The 19,544-nt window shown below is 44.5% G+C and overlaps 1 protein-coding gene across 4 annotated transcripts in view; it reads right to left on the bottom strand.

The window, feature by feature from the left end:
* LOC129863576 (protein TANC2-like) overlaps positions 1 to 19,544 on the bottom strand; it is a 589,624-nt gene that overhangs the window by 336,152 nt on the left and 233,928 nt on the right. For all 4 annotated transcript variants that reach the window (XM_055935646.1, XM_055935654.1, XM_055935661.1 and 1 more), the window contains one exon: positions 16,547 to 16,624. In XM_055935646.1, coding sequence (XP_055791621.1) covers positions 16,547 to 16,624 — 78 coding nt within the window. The remainder of the gene's footprint in view (positions 1 to 16,546; positions 16,625 to 19,544) is intronic.

Genomic DNA, 19,544 nt, shown 5'->3' with positions numbered 1-19,544 from the left:
GCAATCCGCCCTGGCATGCTGTCAATTAACTTCTGGGCCACATCCTGACTGATGGCAGCCCATTCTTGCATAATCAATGCTTGGAGTTTGTCAGAATTTGTGGGGTTTTGTTTGTCCACCCACCTCTTGAGGATTGACCACAAGTTCTCAATGGGATTAAGGTCTGGGGAGTTCCCTGGGCATAGACTCAAAATATTAATATTTTGTTTCGCCGAGCCACTTAGTTATCACTTTTGCCTAATGGCAAAGTGCTTCATCATGCTGGAAAATGCATTGTTCGTCACCAAACTGTTCCTGGATGGTTGGGAGAAATTGCTCTTGGAGGATGTATTGGTACCATTCTTTATTCATGGCTGCGTTCTTAGTCAAAATTGTGAGTGAGCCCACTCCCTTAGCTGAGAAGCAACCCCACACATGAATGGTCTCAGGATGCTTTACTGTTGGCATGACATAGGACTGATGGTAGCGCTTACCTTGTCTTCTCCGGACAAGCTTTTTTCCGGATGCCCCAAACAATCGGAAAGGAGATTCATCAGAGAAAATGACTTTACCCCAGTCCTCAGTAGTCCAATCCCTGTACCTTTTGCAGAATATCAGTCTGTCCCTGATGTTTTTTCTGGAGAGAAGTGGCTTCTTTGCTGCCCTTCTTGACACCGGCCATCCTCCAAAAGTCTTTGCCTCACTGTGCGTGCAGATGCACTCACACCTCCCTGCTGCCATTCCTGAGCAAGCGCTGTACTGGTGGTGCCCCCATCCCGCAGCTGAATCAACTTTAGGAGACGGTCCTGGCACTTTCTGGACTTTCTTGGGCGCCCTGAAGCCTTCTTCACAACAATTGAACCGCTCTCCTTGAAGTTCTTGATGATCTGATAAATGTTTGATTTAGGTGCAATCTTACTGGCAGCAATATCCTTGCCTGTGAAGCCCTTTTTGTGCAAAACAATGATGACGGCACGTGTTTCCTTGCAGGTAACCATGGTTGACCGAGGAAGAACAATGATTCCAAACACCACCCTCCTTTTGAAGCTTCCAGTCTGTTATTCGAACTCAATCAGCATGACCGAGTGATCTCCAGCCTTGTCCTCGTCAACACTCACACCTGTGTTAACGAGAGAATCACTGACATGATGTCAGCTGGTCCTTTTGTGGCAGTGCTGAAATGCAGTGGAAATGTTTTTGGGGGATTCAGTTCATTTGCATGGCAAAGAGGGACTTTGCAATTAATTGCAATTCATCTGATCACTCTTCATAACATTCTGGAGTATATGCAAATTGCCATCATACAAACTGAGGCAGCAGACTTTGTGAAAATTAATATTTGTGTCATTCTCAAAACGTTTCTGCCACGACTGTACTATGACTGATGACCACCTTTGTGGCCTGCATGAGACGCTGCTACAGCTCTGACTATGAAAAACTACTTGGCTCCACCCAATGCCAAAAGTCCCACTAAGGTAGGAAATGAAATTAGTTACACTTATTTGTGGAAAACATGTTATTGGTCCACATTATATTTGGGTATCAAATAGGTATCATAACGGCAGGTCCATACTCAGTGGTGTGTTGCATTTCATTCATTTTGTTTGTTGGTTTAGAATTAGAGACTGGTAGATCTCATCAGGCTGGCAAATGAAAAAGCAGATCTCACGTCAAAGAAGGTTGGACTGGTGTATAACATCAAAGATACAGTATGTAGCTAGAATAGAGATCAACCATTATCCAAAGACAACCAAACCATAAGGGAGCTCAATTCCTGAAAGAACACAGGAGCAATCACTAAACCACAGCAACACCTCCCTCCAAATATCACAAGTTCTGTTTGCCAATTTTCTTAACATTTTTAATTCTCACATTTCCTAGCACACTAACACTTCTGTATAACACTCTGTTCAGCCATTTTGTCTGTCAATACAGAACCACATCCAAGCCCAGCCCAGACGGCCCTGTCCCACTGGACAGACAGAGCTGTGAAGCCAACTGGCCAACACCTTCATGTAAAATCAGATAGCATTGCAGATACCAGAGACCAGGAGCCATTAACATACACTCCCCAGTAGTCCCCATAGAGTGCTGTGTGTGTGTGTGTGTGATATAGACAGAGACAGTCAGGGACTGCTTACACTATCACACTGTCACACACACACACACACACACACCACACAAACACACACACACACACACGTCTGACACCGTACCCCCTGGCTCTGTGGTTTCAGCTCTGCCTGAGAGACTCCATCCATGTACTGTAGCAGCAGCAGCAGTGGCCACATCCCTCAGTCAGTCTGTCTGTCTGCATGGAGGGTGTGAATGAAGACCAGAGTGAAATTCAAGAGAAGCTGCCTGGAAGGGAACCCTTTTGCTCTTTTCTCTCCTCAACAGCTTTACATGTCTGAGAGCCAAGAGAAGTTTGGTGTGAGCCAATGGTCTGGGGGAGGCTACATAGCTACATTTGCGTGGCAAGTGGCTTACCTCTCAAAAAGCTGCCAAACAAAAGGGTAGGGTGTATTTGAATGCTATGTGTTGAACTGTTGAGACAGACAGGTATTTTTAAAGAGTGTAAGAGCTCCTTCACAGAACAAAACACTCACAGACGCAAACACACAAACACACACCCCCTCATAGAGGTATTCAGATCAAAACATAGGTAAAAAAAGAGCAGGGACACCTATGGGAAAATGGCAATGCCTAAATGAGTCCTATGGAAGCAGAACTCCATAACTGTAGTCTATAACATTTGCAAGATGGCGCTGACAGAGATAGTCGCCTCGCTTCAATTTTTTATGTATTATTTCTTACATTGTTAGCTCAGAAAATCTCAAGTGTTATTACAAAGAGCCGGGAAGAGCTATTGGATATAAGAGCGATGTCAACTTACCAACATTACGACCAGGAATACGACTTTCCCGAAGCGGATCTTTATTTCGTACCTCCACCCTGGACATTGGATCTAATCCCAGAGGCCGACACAAAACAACGGCGTTGCCCAGGAGAGGCAGACGGAGCTGCCTCCTGGTCAGACTAAGAAGGCGAGCACCCCACCCACTGCTTCCAAGCATATTAGTCGCCAATATTCTTTAAAAGTGCCTTCCTCACCATCTTAAATAAGCATGGCCCATTCAAAAAATGTAGAAATAGGAATAGATATAGCCCTTGGTTCACTCCAGACCTGTCTGCCCTTGACCAGCACAAAAACATCCTGTGGCGTTCTGCATTAGCATCGAATAGCCCCCGTGAAATGCAACTTTTCAGGGAAGTTAGGAACAAATATACACAGTCAATTAGGAAAGCTAAGGCTAGCTTTTTCAAACAGAAATTTGCATCCTGTAGTACTAACTCAAAAATTTTCTGGGACACTGTAAAGTCCATGGAGAATAAGAGCACCTCCTCCCAGCTGCCCACTGCTCTGAGGCTAGGAAACACTGTCACCACCGATAAATCCACTATAATTGAGAATTTCAATAAGCATTTCTCTATGGCTGGCCATGCTTTCCACCTGGCTACCCCTACCCCGGTCAACTGCCCGACATCCTCCACAACAACCCGCCAAAGCCCCCACCATTTCTCCTTCACCCAAATCCAGATAGCTGATGTTCTGAAAGAGCTGCAAAATCTGGACCCTTACAAATCAGCCGAGCTAGACAATCTGGAGCCTTTCTTTCTAAAATGATCTGCCGAAATTGTTGCCACCCCTGTTACTAGCCTGTTCAAACTCTCTTTCGTATCGTCTGAGATTCCCAAAGATTGGAAAGCTACAGCGGTCATCCCCCTCTTCAAAGGGGATGACACTCTAGACCCAAACTGCTACAGACCTATATCTATCCTACCCTGTCTTTCTAAGGTCTTCAAAAGCCAAGTTAACAAACAGATCACCCACCATTTCGAATCCCACCGTACCTTCTCCGCTATGCAATCTGGTTTCAGAGCTGGTCATGGGTGCACCTCAGCCACGCTCAAGGTCCTAAACGACATCATAGCCGCCATCGATAAGAAACATTACTGTACAGCCGTATTCATCGACCTGGCCAAGGCTTTCGACTCTGTCAATCACCACATTCTTATTGGCAGATTCGACAGCCTTGGTTTCTCAAATGACTGCCTCGCCCGGTTCACCAACTACTTATCTGATAGAGTTCAGTGTGTCAAATCGGAGTGCCTGTTGTCCGGACCTCTGGCAGTCTTTATGGGGGTGCCACAGGGATCAATTCTCAGGCCGACTCTCTTCTCTGTATACATCAATGATGTCGCTCTTGCTGCTGGTGATTCTCTGATCCACCTCTACGCAGACGACACCATTCTGTATACATCTGGCCCTTCTTTGGACACTGTGTTAACTGACCTCCAGACGAACTTCAATGCTATACAACTCTCCTTCCGTGGCCTCCCACTGCTCTTAAATGCAAGTAAAACTAAATGCATGCTTTTCAACCGATCACTGCCCGCACCTGCTTGCCCGTCCAGCATCACTACTCTGGACGGCTCTGACTTAGAATACGTGGTCACCTACAAATACCTAGGTGTCTGGTTAGACTGTAAACTCTCCTTCCAGGCTCACATTAAGCATCTCCAATCCAAAATTAAATCTAGAATCGGTGTCCTATATCGCAACAAAGCATCCTTCACTCATGCTGCCAAACATACCCCGTAAAACTGATCATCCTACCGATCCTCGACTTCGGTGATGTCATCTATAAAATATCCTCCAACACTCTACTCAACAAACTGGATGCAGTCTATCACAGTGCCATCCGTTTGGTGGCCAAAGCCCCATACACTACCCACCATTGCGACCTGTACGCTCTTGTTGGTTGGCCCTCGCTTCATACTCGTCGCCAAACCCACTGGCTACAGATTATCTACAAGTATCTGCTAGGTAAAGCCCCACCTTATCTCAGCTCACTGGTCACCATAGCAGCACCCACTCGTAGCACGCGCTCCAGCAGGTGTATCTCACTGGTCACCCCCAAAGCCAATTCCTCCTTTGGTCGTCTTACCTTCCAGTTCTCTGCCGCCAATGACTGGAACGAACTGCAAAAATCTCTGAAGCTGGAGACTCATATCTCCCTCACTAGCTTTAAGCACCAGCTGTCAGAGCAGCTCACAGATCACTGCACCTGTACATAGCCCATCTGTAAACAGCCTATCTATCTACCTACCTCATCCCCATACTGTATTTATTTATTTATCTTGCTCTTTTGCACCCCAGTATCTCCGCTTGCACATTTATCTTCTGCACATCGACCGTTCCAGTGTTTAATTGCTGTATTGTAATTACTTCGCCACAATGGCCTATTTATTGCCTTAACTCCCTTATCTTACCTCATTTGCACTCACTGTATATATACTTTTTGTTTTATTTTGTTCTACTGTATTATTGACTGTAAGTTTTGTTTATTCCATGTGTAACTCTGTGTTGTTGTATTTGTCGAATTGCTATGCTTTATCTTGGCCAGGTCGCAGTTGCAAATGAGAACTTGTTCTCAACTAGCCTACCTGGTTAAATAAAGGTGAAAAAAAATGTCCAGTCTCTAGACAACAAGGTGGACGAAAATAGGGCACAAGTTGCCTTCCAGAGAGACATCAGAGATTGTAACATTCTCTCTTTCATGGAAACATGGCTCACTCGGGGTATGTTTTCAGAGTCGGTACAGCCACCGGGTTTCTTCATGCGTCGCACTGATAGAAACAAACCTCTCTCTGTTAAGAAGAAGGGCGGGGGTGTATGCCTCATGATTAATGACTCATGGTGTAACAATAACAGCATATAGGAACTCAAGTCCTTTTGTTCACATGACCCAGAATTCCTTACAATCAAACGCCGACCACATTATCTTACAAGAGAACTATCTTTGATTATAGTCACAGCTGTGTATATCCCCCCAAGCAGATACCTCTAAGGCCCTGAAAGAACTTCACTGGACTCTATGTAAACTGGAAACCATATATCCTGAGGCTGCATTTATTGTACCTAGGGATTTTAACAAAGCTAAATTCTACCAGCACATTGGCTGTAGCACCCGCTCGAGCAAAACACTGGACCACTGCTACTCTAACTTCTGTGATGCATATGAGGCCCTCCTCCTCCCTCCTTTCAGGAAATCAGGCCACAACTCCATCTTGCCCCAACCGTCCTATAGGCAGAAACTCAAACAGGGTGTACCTGTGACTAGAACCATTCAACGCTGGTCTGACCAATCGGAATCCATACTTCAAGATTGCTTTGATCACGTGGACTGGAAAATGTTCTGGGAAGCCTCAAACCATAACATTGATTTATACTCTGACTCGGTGAGTGAGTTTATTAGGAAGTGCATTGGAGATGTTGTACCCACTGTGACTATTAAAACCTACCCTAACCAGAAACCGTGGATAGACAGCGGCATTCGCGCAAAACTGAAAGCGCAAACCACCGCATTCAACCATGGAAAGAGGTTGGGGAATATGGCTGAATATAAACAGTGTAGTTATTCCCTCCGCAAGGCAATCAAACAAACGAATCGTAGGAATAGGGACAAGGTGGTCGCAATTCAACGGCCCAGACATGAGACATATGTGGCAGGGTCTACAGGAAATTACGGACTATAAAAAGAAAACCATTGCTTGAGGATAATAGTGCCACCGACGCGGCCCGCTACCAAGGACTGCGGGCCCCCCCTCTCCTTCTCCGTGGCCGATGTGAGTAAGACATTTAAACGTGTTAACCCTCGCAAGGCTGCCGGCCCAGAAGGCATCCCTAGCCACATCCTCAGTGCATGCTCAGACCAGCTGGCTGGTGTGTTTACGGACATAGTCAATCTCTTCCTATCCCTGTCTGCTGTCCCCACATGCTTCAAGATGACCACCATTGTTCCTATACCAAAGAAGGCAAAGATAGCTGAGCTAAATGACTATCGCCCTGTAGCACTCACTTCTGTCAACATGAAGTGCTTTGAGAGACTAGTCAAGGACCATATCACCTCCACCTTACCTGCCACCCTATACCCACTTCAGTTTGCATATCACCCCAACAGGTCCACAAACGATGCAATCGCCATCACACTGCACACTGCCCTATCCCATCTGGACAAGAAGAATACTTATGTAAGAATGCTGTTCATTGACTAAAGCTCAGCATTTAACACCATAGTACCCTCCAAGCTCATCTTTAAGCTTAAGGCCCTGGGTCTCAACCCTGCCCTGTGCAATTTGGTCCTGGACTTTCTGACGGGCCGCCCCCAGGTGGTGAAGGTAGGAAACAACATCCCCACTTTGCTGATACTCAACACTGGGGCCCCACAAGGGTACGTGATCAGCCCCCTCCTGTACTCCCTGTTCACCCATGACTGCGTGGCCATGCACGCCTCAAACTCAATCATCAAGTTTGCAGATGACACAACAGTAGTGGGCTTGATTACCAACAATGACGAGACAGCCTACAGGAAGTTGAGGGAACTCGGAGTGTGATGTCAGGAAAACAAACTCTCACTCAACGTCAACAAAACAATGGAGATGATCGTGGACTTCAGGAAACAGCAGAGGGAGCACACCCCTATCCACGTCGACGGGACAGTAGTGGAGAAGGTGGAAAGTTTTAAGTTCCTCGGCATACACATCACGGACGAACTGAAATTGTCCACCCACACAGTCAGCGTGGTAAAGAAGGCGCATCAGCCTTCTGAAATTTGACTTGTCACCTAAAACTTTTACAGAAACACAATCGAGAGCATCCTGACGGGCTGTATCACCGCCTGGTACGGCAACTGCACTGCCCTCAACTGCAAGGCTCTCCAGAGGGTAGTGCGGTCTGCACAACACATCACCGGTGGCAAACTACCTGCCCCCCAGGACAGCTACAGCACTCGATGTAACAGGAAGGCTGCTATCATCCAGAAGGCGAGGTCAGTACAGGTGCATCAACGCTGGGACCGAGAGACTGAAAAACAGCTTCTATCTCAAGGCCATCAGACTGTTAAACAGCCATCACTAACATAGAGAGGCTACTGCCAACATATAGACCCAAATCGCTGGCCACTTAAATATATGGATTTAATAAAGGTATCACTAGTCACTTCAAATAATGCCACTTTAATAATGTTTACATATCCTACATTACTCATCTCATATGTATATACTGTATTTCATACCATCTATTGCATCTTGCCTATGCCACACCCCAATCACTCATCCATATATATGTACATATTCTAATTCCATCCCTTTACATTTGTGTGTATTAGGTAGTTGTTGTGAATTTGTTAGATAACTTGTTGTATATTTCTGCACTGTTGGAACTAGAAGCACAAGCATTTCGCTACACTCACATTAACATCTGCTAACATGTGCACGTGGCAAATAACATTTGATTCGATTTTTTTATTGTGGACAGACACAATTGATTAACATTCTGTGTCTCTTCCTGCCCAGTGTATACTGCCAGGGAGAACAGACTCAGACAAAATTACAGGAACATAAACTTTCATAGTGTTCTCTCTCCACAGAATTACTACATCACTTCTTCTCCAGAAGTTATTAATTACTCTGCTATTAAGTCATATAAAATACAGCCCTTTAAACAGCCTCCAGCCCTCTCTGTTGCTCCAGGGGAGAGAGGAGAGAGAGCGGCAGGAAATAGTATGAGCATGAATCTAAAAATTCAGATGGAAAAAAAATAAGAGATGGATATAAGAATAAGAAATATGGAGAAATAGGGAAAGGGGATAAAGGAAAGGAGAGGCGAGAGAGGAGAGGCGAGAGAGCAGAGGAGAGAGAGGAGAGAGAGAGAGAGAGAGAGAGAGAGAGAGAGAGAGAGAGAGAGAGAGAGAGAGAGAGAGAGAGAGCAAGAAAGCAAGGGAGAGCGAGAGAGAGAGAGAGAAAGAGAGAGACAGAGATAGCGAGAGACAGAGACAGAGACAGAGAGAGACAGAAACAGAGACAGAGAGAGACAGAGACAGACAGAGAGACAGAGAGAGACAAAGAGAGAGACAGAGACAGAGAGAGACAGAAACAGAGACAGACAGAGAGAGAGACAAAGAGAGACAGAGAGAGACAGAAACAGAGACAGAGAGAGAAAGAGACAGAGACAGAGACAGACAGAAAGACAGAGACAGAGAGAGACAGAAACAGAGACAGAGAGAGACAGCAACAGAGACAGAGAGAGACAGAGACAGAGAGTGAGAGAGACAGACAGAGACAGACAGAGAGACAGAGACAGAGAGAGAGAGAGACAGACAGAGACAGACAAAGAGACAGACAGAGAGACAGAGAGACAAAGAGAGACAGAGACAGACAGAGAGAGACAGAGAGAGAGAGAAAGCAAGAGAGCGAGGGAGAGCCAGACAGAGAGAGAGAAAGAGAGAGACAGAGAAAGACAGAGAAAGACAGAAACAGAGACAGAGAGAGACAGAGAGAGAGCGAGACAAAGAGAGAGAGAGAGAGATAGAGAGAGAGAGAGAGAAAAAAAAGTAACTTTGCGCCCGCCTCAAATTAACCTCTTGACGCTAGGGGTCAGATTATTATATATTTTTTAAAATAACGTTCCCAAGGTAAACAGACTATTTCTCAGGTCCAGATCGTAGAATATGTATATAATTTACAGATTAGGATAGAAAACACTCCAAAGTTTCCAAAACGGTCAAAATATTGTCTGTGAGTATAACAAAACTGATTCTGCATGCAAAAACCTGAGAAAATCTAACCCGGAAGTGTTTTTTAAAATGTTTTATCTGTGTTTCCTAGCCCGTCTTTCTTCCATTTAAAGGGGTATCAACCAGATTCCTTTTCAATGACTTCCTCAGGCTGTGACCAGGCTTTAGACATAGTTTCAGGCTTTTATTTTGAAAAATGAGCGAGATTTTTCAAAACGAGTCAGGTGTCCTCTGATTAGTTCCTGCGCGCGAGAGGAGGAGTTATTAAATAGGTTACGGTCCGGTTGAAATATTATCGATTATGTTTGTTAAAAACAACCTGAGGATTGATTTATAAAAAACATGTTTCTACAACCATTATGGATACTTTTTGGAATTTTCGTCGAACGGAACGAGGATTTGGTTTTCTGAACATAACGCGCAACCCAAATGGCGTTTTTTTGTTATAAAAGTAATATTTATCGAACAAAAATAACATTTATTGAGTAACTGGGAGTCTCGTGAGTGCAAACATCCGAAGATTATCAAAGGTAAGCGATTCATTTTATTGCTATTCTGACTTTCGTGACCATGTTAATTTGGGGCTAGCTGTTCTAGCATTGATTGATACACTCACAAAAGCTTGGATTTCTTTCGCTGTAAAGCATATTTTCTAAATCTGACACGATAGGTGGATTAATAACAAGCTAAGCTGTGTTTTGGTATATTTCACTTGTGATTGCATGGTTATAAATATTTTTTGTAATATTTTGCGCCCTGCAATTCAGCGGTTGTTTAGGAAAATGATTCCGTAAAAGGGATCCGTAGCGCAGAGAAGTTAAGAAGTTTTGAGTCTAGCTAGCTAACTACACAACAAAGACCTAGCCAGCAGACTAACAAGCTAGCCAGAAGAAACGAGCTAGAACAAACCTTTTGGCGATGATAACGATATCGCTCTCTTTGGCTTGAATCAGTGCTCGGGCAACGTTTGCATATGTGGTATGCTAATATAACGATTCATTGTGTTTTCGCCGTAAAACACTTAGAAAATCTGAAATGTTGTCTGAATTCACAAGATCTGTGTCTTTCCATTGCTATGTGCTGTGTATTTTTAAGAAATGTTTTATGATGAGTAAATTGGTAATACACGTTGCTGTCTGTAGTAATTCTAGGAGCTTTGGTGAGATTTGTGATGCTGATCCGGGTTTCTGAGGCGGTAAAAGTTAATACAACTACATCAAACGACCAAACTAAGTGAGTAAACCAAAAAGGAGCACGGACTAACTTTAAACATATATTCTGTTCTTTTGTGTGAGGATTTGTCACTCTTTTTGCTGGTTTTTGAACTAAATTGGCCACCATAGTGGAGGACACGCCCCAGGAGGAGAGTGACCCCCTCAGTGCAGAGCAGGCTCAGGCCCTCCTCACCACCATGGCTGCCATGAGGGTTGAGTTCACAAAACTGGAGGGGGGGTGGTCCTGCTCAGGGAGAGTGTGAGAAAACAGCAACCAGACAACCACATCTTAGAGGAGCTCCTAACCAAGGTGAGGACAGAGCAGGACAGCAGCCTTGCAACACAGCTAAAAGAGGTTCAGCAAGAGAGAGACGGACTCAGGAGAGAGCTGGCTGATCTAACAAAGGAGGTGAGAGAGCTCCAAAAAGACAGGCAGAGCAGCAATAAGGAGCTGACCACACTAAGAGAGGAGCTGCAGGAGAGAAAGAGAACAGAGGACAGGCTGCAGGAGCAGCTAGATCACCACCCTATGACCTGCCCTCACACAGCAGAGGAGCCCAGCTCAACCAGCCAGACTTCTCCAGCCCTGCCTGCTGCACCCCTCCTCCCCAACCCACAGAACAGCCTCCCACTGACAGTGGCACCGACACAGACCAGCCACACCCCAGCTCCAACACCCACCAGCCCCCCCCTGTCCAGAAGAAACACTGTCTGACATCGTCCTGTTAATGGACTCAAATGGGAAGTATGTTCAGGAGAATAAACTTTTCCCTAGACACAAAACGAGAAAGGTGTGATGCCCAACAACGCAGAGTGCCATGGAGCTGCTTGATAAGGCCCATCTCGGGTCGCCAAGCCACATAATCATACATACCGGAAGCAACGACCTGCGTGCTCAGCAGGAGAAGGTGGCGACTTCACTACGGGGAGTGATTGAGAAGGCCTCCGCAATCTTCCCCAACTCAAGAATCGTAGTGTCAACCCTTCTACAGAGGAGGGACTTCCACCCTGCCACAATCCAAAGAATAAACGCCAGCCTATCCCGGGACTGTGCCCTGCGACCCAATGTACACCTGGCCCACCATCCCATCCTCGATCTGGACTGTCTCTATGACCATGTTCACCTGTACAGGGAGACAGTCCCCACCCTTGCCAAGACTCTCAAGGACGTCGCTTTAAACCGCAGCCCGACCTCTCCACCCAGGAACAGCGGAGCAATCTCCACCCCGCCGAGATCACAGAGACAACACCCCGGACCAGCACCCTGGAACCCCCAGCCACAACCACAGCACCACCAATCTCAATTGCCACCACAGCCAGCACAGCACAGACCACCCCAGCCCAGCTTCAGAGCCACCCAGACGAGGCCTCCCACCCCCCTGCCCCCCACCGCAGAACCACACTTGGAGGAACCACAGTCCAGCAGGCAGAGCTACGCACAGGCTGTGAGAGGAGCAACTGGCCCAGCCCCCACGAACGATATTAGTGACATTAAACAAATGCTGAGTCTACTATGCTCACATGTGATAGGCCGAGGGTCATGGTAAGATGAGCACAAGAACTCCACCATCCTCACACTACATCCACCCAAGTGGCATGACACAAATTCTATCTTAAATGATAAACAAATCACATTTGCAAAATAAGAGTTTACTTTAATTGAAAAATCCAATTTTAATAGTTCTTGTTGGATTGTGAGTGTTTGTCTCAATTTGAAGGTAAAGAATAAAAAAAGGTTAGGAAATCTTTTTACATTGCATGTTGGAATATACAAGGATTGAAGTCCTCTGCTTTTGGGCTAAAGAGCAGAAACCCAGACTTCCTGAAATAAATTGATGATGTTGATATTGTAGTACTACAGGAAACATGGTGCAGAGATGTTTCCACTGGCTGTCCACTAGGTTATAGGGAGATAATCATACCATCAACTAAATTAAAAGGAATCAAACAGGGCAGAGACTCAGGGGGAATGCTAATATGGTATAAATCTGATCTAATTAATTCAATCGAATTGATCAAAACAGGAGAATTCTTTATCTGCTTAAAAATCAACAAGGAGGCTATCTTGACAGATAAACACGTCTTCCTCTGTGCCACATACATTCCCCCCTCAGAATCACCCTACTTCAATGAAGAGAGTTTCTCCATTCTAGAGGGGGAGATTAGTCACTTTCAGGCCCAAGACAACGTACTGGTCTGTGGAGACCTGAATGCTAGAACAGCAGAAGAACAAGACACTATTAACAGTCATGGGGATAAACACCTACCAGGAAGCAACAACCTTTCCCTCCCCACATACCCCCACAGAAACAACTATGACAAGGTGAAAAACAAAAACGGAGCACAGCTCCTGAAGCTCTGTCGAACACTGGGTCTGTACATAGTCAATGGCAGGCTGAGAGGAGACTCTTTTGGTAGGTACACCTACAGCTCATCCCTTGGCAGCAGCACTGTAGACTACTTCCTCACCGACCTAAACCCAGAGTCTCTCATAGCCTTCACAGTCAGCCCACTAACACCCCTCTCAGACCACAGTAAAATCACAGTGTATCTGAGAAGAGCAGAACCCAACCATGAAGCATCGCGGCCCAATAAATTACATGGTACTAAACAAGCCTATAGATGGAGTGCAAACAGTACAGACATCTACCAAAAAGCAATTAGTAGACAAAAAATTAAACTTTTTAGCCTTAACATTCTCCTTCAGCAATGAAGGTGTACATTTGGCCGTTAGGAACATAAACTTTATATTTGACAAATTAGCCTCTTTGGCTAATTTAAAGAAGCATAAGAGCAAAACAAAAATAACAGATAATGAAAAATGGTTTGATAATGATTGCAAAAATCTAAGAAAGTCATTGAGAAATATATCTAATCAAAAACACAGAGAAGCAGACAACAAAAAATATACGCCTTCAATATGAGGAAACACTGAAGCAATACAAACACACCCTAAGAACAAAAAAGGAACAGCACATTAGAAATCAGCTGGATGGAATTGAGGAATCCATAGAATTAAACCACTTCTGGGAGAATTGGAATAAATTAAACAAACCTCATCATGAGGAATTGGCTATCCAAAATGGGGATATGTGGAGAAATCACTTTGCAAACCTCTACAGCAATATAACAAAGAGCCCAGAACAAAAAGATATACAAGAAAAATTACAAATCCTTGAATTAGCAGTCAAAGACTATCAGAATCCTGTGGATACCCCAATTACAGAAGAATAATTATTGGAAAAACTATGCACTCTCCAACCCAAAAAGGCCTGTGGTGCTGCTGTCATTTTAAGTGAAATGATCAAATATACAGACCACAAATTAAAATTGGCTATACTCAAACTCTTCAACATTATCCTCACTGCAGGTATTTTCCCCGATATTTGGAACCAGGGATTGATCACACCAATCTATAAAAATGGAGACAAATTTGACCCAAATAATTACAAAGGAATTTGCGTTAACAGCCACTTGGGGAAAATTCTCTGCAGTATTATAAATAGCAGTTTACATCATTTCCTTGACGAACACAACGTCCTGAGCAGAAGCTAGATTGGATTTCTAAAAAATGATCGTACAACAGACCACATTTACACCCTCCACACTCTAATTGATAAACAAGTAAACCAAAACAAAGGCAACATCTACTCATGTTTTGTAGATTTCAGGAAAGCATTTGATTCAATTTGGCACGAATGTCTTTTTTATAAACTAATAGAAAGTGGTATTGGAGGGAAAACATATTATTTTATTAAATAAATGTACACTAAAAACAAATGTGCAGTTAAAATTGGCAACAAGCAAAGAGAGTTCTTCTCTCAGGGGCGGGGAGTGAAACAGGGCTGCCCAATAAGTCCAACACTTTTTTAACATCTACATTAATGAATTGGCAAAAACCTTAGAAGAATCGGCAGCACCTGGTATCACCCTACACAACACTGAAATCAAGTCTCTGCTGTACGCAGATGACCTGGTGTTACTGTCTCCCATTAAAGAGGGGTTACAGCAGCACCTAGATCATCTGCACAGGTTCTGTCAGACCTGGGCTCTGACCGTTAACCTAAAAAAAACAAATATAATGATATTCCAAAAAAGGTCCGGAAATAAGGATGACAAATATAAATTCTAATTGGACACAGTTCTATTAGAACACACCAAAAACTACACATATCTAGGACTAAATATCAGCAACACAGGTAGCTTTCACATGGCTGTGAATGAGCTGAGAGACAAAGCAAGAAGAGCATTCTATGCCATTAAAAGGAACATCAAAATCGAAATTCCAATAAAATAAATTCAATCGGTTATAGAACCAATTGCTCTATATGGCAGTGAAGTATGGGGTCCAGTCTCTAATAATGAATTTACCAAATGGGACAAACATCCAATCGAAATACTGCATGCAGAGTTTTGCAAGACTGTATTGCAAGTGCAAAGAAAAACTCCAAATAACGCATGTAGAGCAGAATTGGGCCAATACCCCCTCCTCATTCGAATAGAAAAAAGAGCCATCAAATTTTACAACCATCTAAAAACAAGTGACCCCAAAACATTCCATCACACAGCTCTACAATGTCAAGAGATGAAACAAGAGAAGAGTCCCCTCAGCCAGCTGGTTCTGAGGCTCAGTTCACCAACCCAAACCAACCCCATAGAGCCTCAGAACAGCATTCAGAAAATCTGTCCCAACCAAATCATCACAAAACAAAAAGAAAAATATATCACCTATTGGAAAGACACCACAAAAAATCTAAGTAAACTTCACTGCTATTTGGCTCTAAACAGACAGTACATGGTGGCAGACTATCTGACCACTGTGACTGATAGAAAACTGAGGAAAACATTGACTAGGTACAGACTCAGTGAGCACAGTCTGGCTATAGAGACCGGTCGTCACAGACAAACCTGGTTGCCCAGAGAGGACAGGCTGTGCTCACTCTGCTCCAGGGGAGAGGTAGAGACAGAGCTGCATTTCCTATTACACTGTGACAAATACTCAGACCTAAGAGAATATTTCTTTCCCAAAATTATAATTCAATACAAAGAATTTGAAACTATAAAAGATGAAGAAAAAATCTAATATTTATTGGGTGAAAAGCCAAAATGTGCAGTTTTGGCAGCCAAATATTTGTCCTCCTGCCACAGCCTGAGGGACAGCCAGTGAAAAGTGCAAAGTAAAGTTGATAATATTTCCCATCTTGTTTTGTTTTGTCTTTCATACCAGGTCATGTGTCTTCTCAGTCATGTTGACACTGGTCTACTACTGTTGCTTTAAATGTATTGTTGTTCTGATTAATATTGTTGTTGTAGTTGTTGTTAATGGTAATCCCATGTCCACTACTACTATTATTATTGCTGTTGGTCCCACCATTTATTTATATATAAATATATATATATTTTGTATATATATACATATATATTTCATTTTTATTTTTCGATATGTATACTTTGACAATGTAAGTAATAATGAACTTGCCATGTTAATGAAGTCAATTGAATTGAATTGAATTGAAGAGAGACAGACAGACAGAGACAGAGAGAGAGAGAGACAGAGAGAAAGAGACGAAGAGAGAGAGCGAGAGAGAAAGAGACAGAGAGAGAGAGACATAGAGAGAAAGAGACAGAGAGAGAGAGACAAAAAAAGAAAGAAAGAGACAGTGGATTTGGTCCACAGAGTAGTGTAACACACCCAGTAGTGTAACTACCTACCTTGACCAGTGTGGCTCAGGTGGGTATGGTTCTCTAGACTGGGCGAGCGGGGGTCTGCCAGGTCCTCATTCCCTCCATCTGCAGATGAGGAGTGAGAGAAAGAAGAGAGAGAGAAAGAGAGAGAGAGTGAATGAGTGAGTGAGTGAGTGAGTGAGTGAGTGAGTGAGTGAGTGAGTGAGTGGTCTGCTGGGATGTAGACCAGAGACACCAACCAGGCCTTTGTCCAGAGCCCAGGGCCAGCCCCTGAGAGGACAGCCTACAGCAGAACTGTTACAATACTGAGAGGAGTGTTGGTCCACAGAGCTAGTCCCTCTGGATACGTGGGAGACTTGTCAGGGTAGGACTGGTGGTACAGTACAGTTTACTGACAGAGCTACAGCCAGTCGTGTTATCTAATGATATGAGGATGAATACAGTGGGACCAGACAACTGAGAGATTGGCTCAGGGATGGATTTTCGGGGACAGATTAATCACAGTGGATGGAGCAGGGCTTGGTTAGGGGGTTGATGCAATGGCCAGCGCCCGCTTTGCCTCTCCACTACAGTCTGTTTGACAAGGCCAGCCCCTCTCTAATGCACAGTAATCAACAGTAGAGCCATACAACTAAGGCTGTGGCCCAAACGGCACCTTATTTCCTATAAATTGCACTACTGTTGACCAGAGCTCTATGAGCTTGAGCTATGGTCAAAAGTAGTGCACTAAATAGGGAATAGGGTACCATGTGGGAAGCAGCCTAAAACTACAAGGGGCTTAGTGGCATATCATGATTCATTCTGAAATCACACATCCCACTCAAATTAAGCCAACCCATTTATAAACAAGCTGTTGTTTGAAAGTTATCTAAGCCAATGGATTTCTCTGTCTGTAGTAATCAGCTTGCCACTCAAGTACAAAGCGGTGTGGGTCTTTATTGCAAAGGGTCGTGTAATCTGGCCATGGCGGATACGCCACGTTTCCATCAACGGGTCCTGTGTGTGTGTGTGTGTGTGTGTGTGTGTGTGTGTGTGTGTGTGTGTGTGTGTGTGTGTGTGTGTGTGTGTGTGTGTGTGTGTGTGTGTGTGTGTGTGTGTGTGTGTGTGTGTGTGTGTGTGTGTGTCTGTGTGTGTGTCTGTGTGTGTGTGTGTGTGTGTGTGTGTGTGTGTGTGTGTGTGTGTGTGTGTGTGTGTGTGTGTGTGTGTATTCACCCAAACAAACACTTGTATATATGTTCTGATCATCAACCTACAATACACAGACTGGACATCAGTACACAATCTGCTGTTGTACCCATACAAGGTAGATTGGGCTGCTGATGGAAAGATCTAGCTTGTAGACAGACCAATAAAATTCCGGAGAGGGCCTGAGCGTTAGTGTGAGAACTGGGGCAGTAGTTCCTGACTGCCAACACCCCCCTCACCACTTTGCCTAAGTTCTATTCTGTTCTCTTTGAAACAACCCAATGACAAACAGCCTACACAGTGGAGCTGAAAGCATCACCATGAAATCATATCAAATCAATAAAGTGAAATCTGTCACTACGCAACACTAATCCCTCAATCGACAGTGCAGACCAGAGGAGGCTGGTGGGAGGAGCTATAGGAGGACTGGCTCATTGTAAAAGCTGGAATGAAATAAATGGAACGGTATCAAACAGATCAAACATATGGAAACCATATTTTAATCTATTCCATTTTATTCTATTCCAGACATTACAATGAGCCCATTCTCATATAGTTCCTCCCACCAGCCTCCAATGGTGCAGACAAATATCACACTATCTGACCTAAGACAATGGGCCTAGAGATTAAAGTTAGCCCAACCATTTTGCTATGTGAACAGCAAGACTGTGGGTGGGTTGTGAACAGAGCTCCTATATGTAGCTAGTACAGTAGAGAGGTCAACTTTGTGTTGACTAAAGGTCTAAATCAAGGCTACAGGGACAATAGAAGGGAATGACCCACAATTCACACTGCTGTGTGTGTGCGCGTGTGTGAGAGAGCGGCGGCAAGCGGGGCAGTTTGTCACCCGCTGTATTATCCAGCCTGACAGAACAAAGACAATGCTGTCAGCTCTTATGTAATGTTACTTTGAGAATGGACCTGAGTGCTGAGCCAGCTGGAATAGCTGCTCCTACCAGGAACATAGAGAGAGAAAGAGGGAGAGAGAGAGAGAGACAGAGACAGAGAGAGAGAGGGGGGAAGGAAGGAAGGAAGGAAGGAAGGAAGGAAGGAAGGAAGGAAGGAAGGAAGGAAGGAAGGAAGGAAGGAAGGAAGGAAGGAAGGGCTGACAGAGACAGGTAAGGGGAAAGAGTTGAGCCAGCAGTTTTACCAACTCAGATCTGTTAAGGCTTTAATGCAATTTAGACAAATCCTTGATAGAATCTCAGCTTAAGTTGTGTTTCTAGCTACAGTACATGTTTCTTTAGCCTAAGTGCCCTGAGCAAACATTCAAATGAATGGCGTATTCCAATTTGCAAAGCAGCCGATGCCTCATGTTTTCAAATAAAGAGTAAAAGACAAGGGCCTCCCAAGTGGCGCAGCGGTCTAAGGCGTGACTACAGAACCGGGTTTGATCCCAGGCTGTGTCACAGCCGGCCGTGACTGGGAGACCCATGAGGCGACACACAATTGGCCAAGCGTAGTCCGGGTTAGGGGAGGGTTTGGCCGGCCGGTATGTCCTTGTCCCATCACGCTATAGCGACTCCTGTGGCGGGCCGGGCGCATGCACGCTGATATGGTCGCCAGGTGTACGGTGTTTAATCCGACACATTGGTGCGGCTGGCTTCCAGGTTAAGCGAGCATTGTGTCAAGAAGCAGTGCTGCTTGGCAGGGTCGTGTTTCGGAGGACACATGGCTCTCGACCTTCGCCTCTCCAGAGTCCGTAAGGGATTTGCAGCGATGGGACAAGACTGTAACTACCAACTGGATATCATAAAACTGTGGAGAAAACGGGGTAAAAGTACAACAACAAAAAAGGGTAAAAGAGAAGAGTACACGGAAACAATGCAGACTACAATAC

Source organism: Salvelinus fontinalis, chromosome 1, assembly GCF_029448725.1.
Source record: "Salvelinus fontinalis isolate EN_2023a chromosome 1, ASM2944872v1, whole genome shotgun sequence".
Lineage (NCBI taxonomy): Eukaryota > Metazoa > Chordata > Actinopteri > Salmoniformes > Salmonidae > Salvelinus > Salvelinus fontinalis.
Note: the sequence above shows the minus strand (reverse complement) of the source record. Positions and strands in the feature narration are given on the sequence as shown.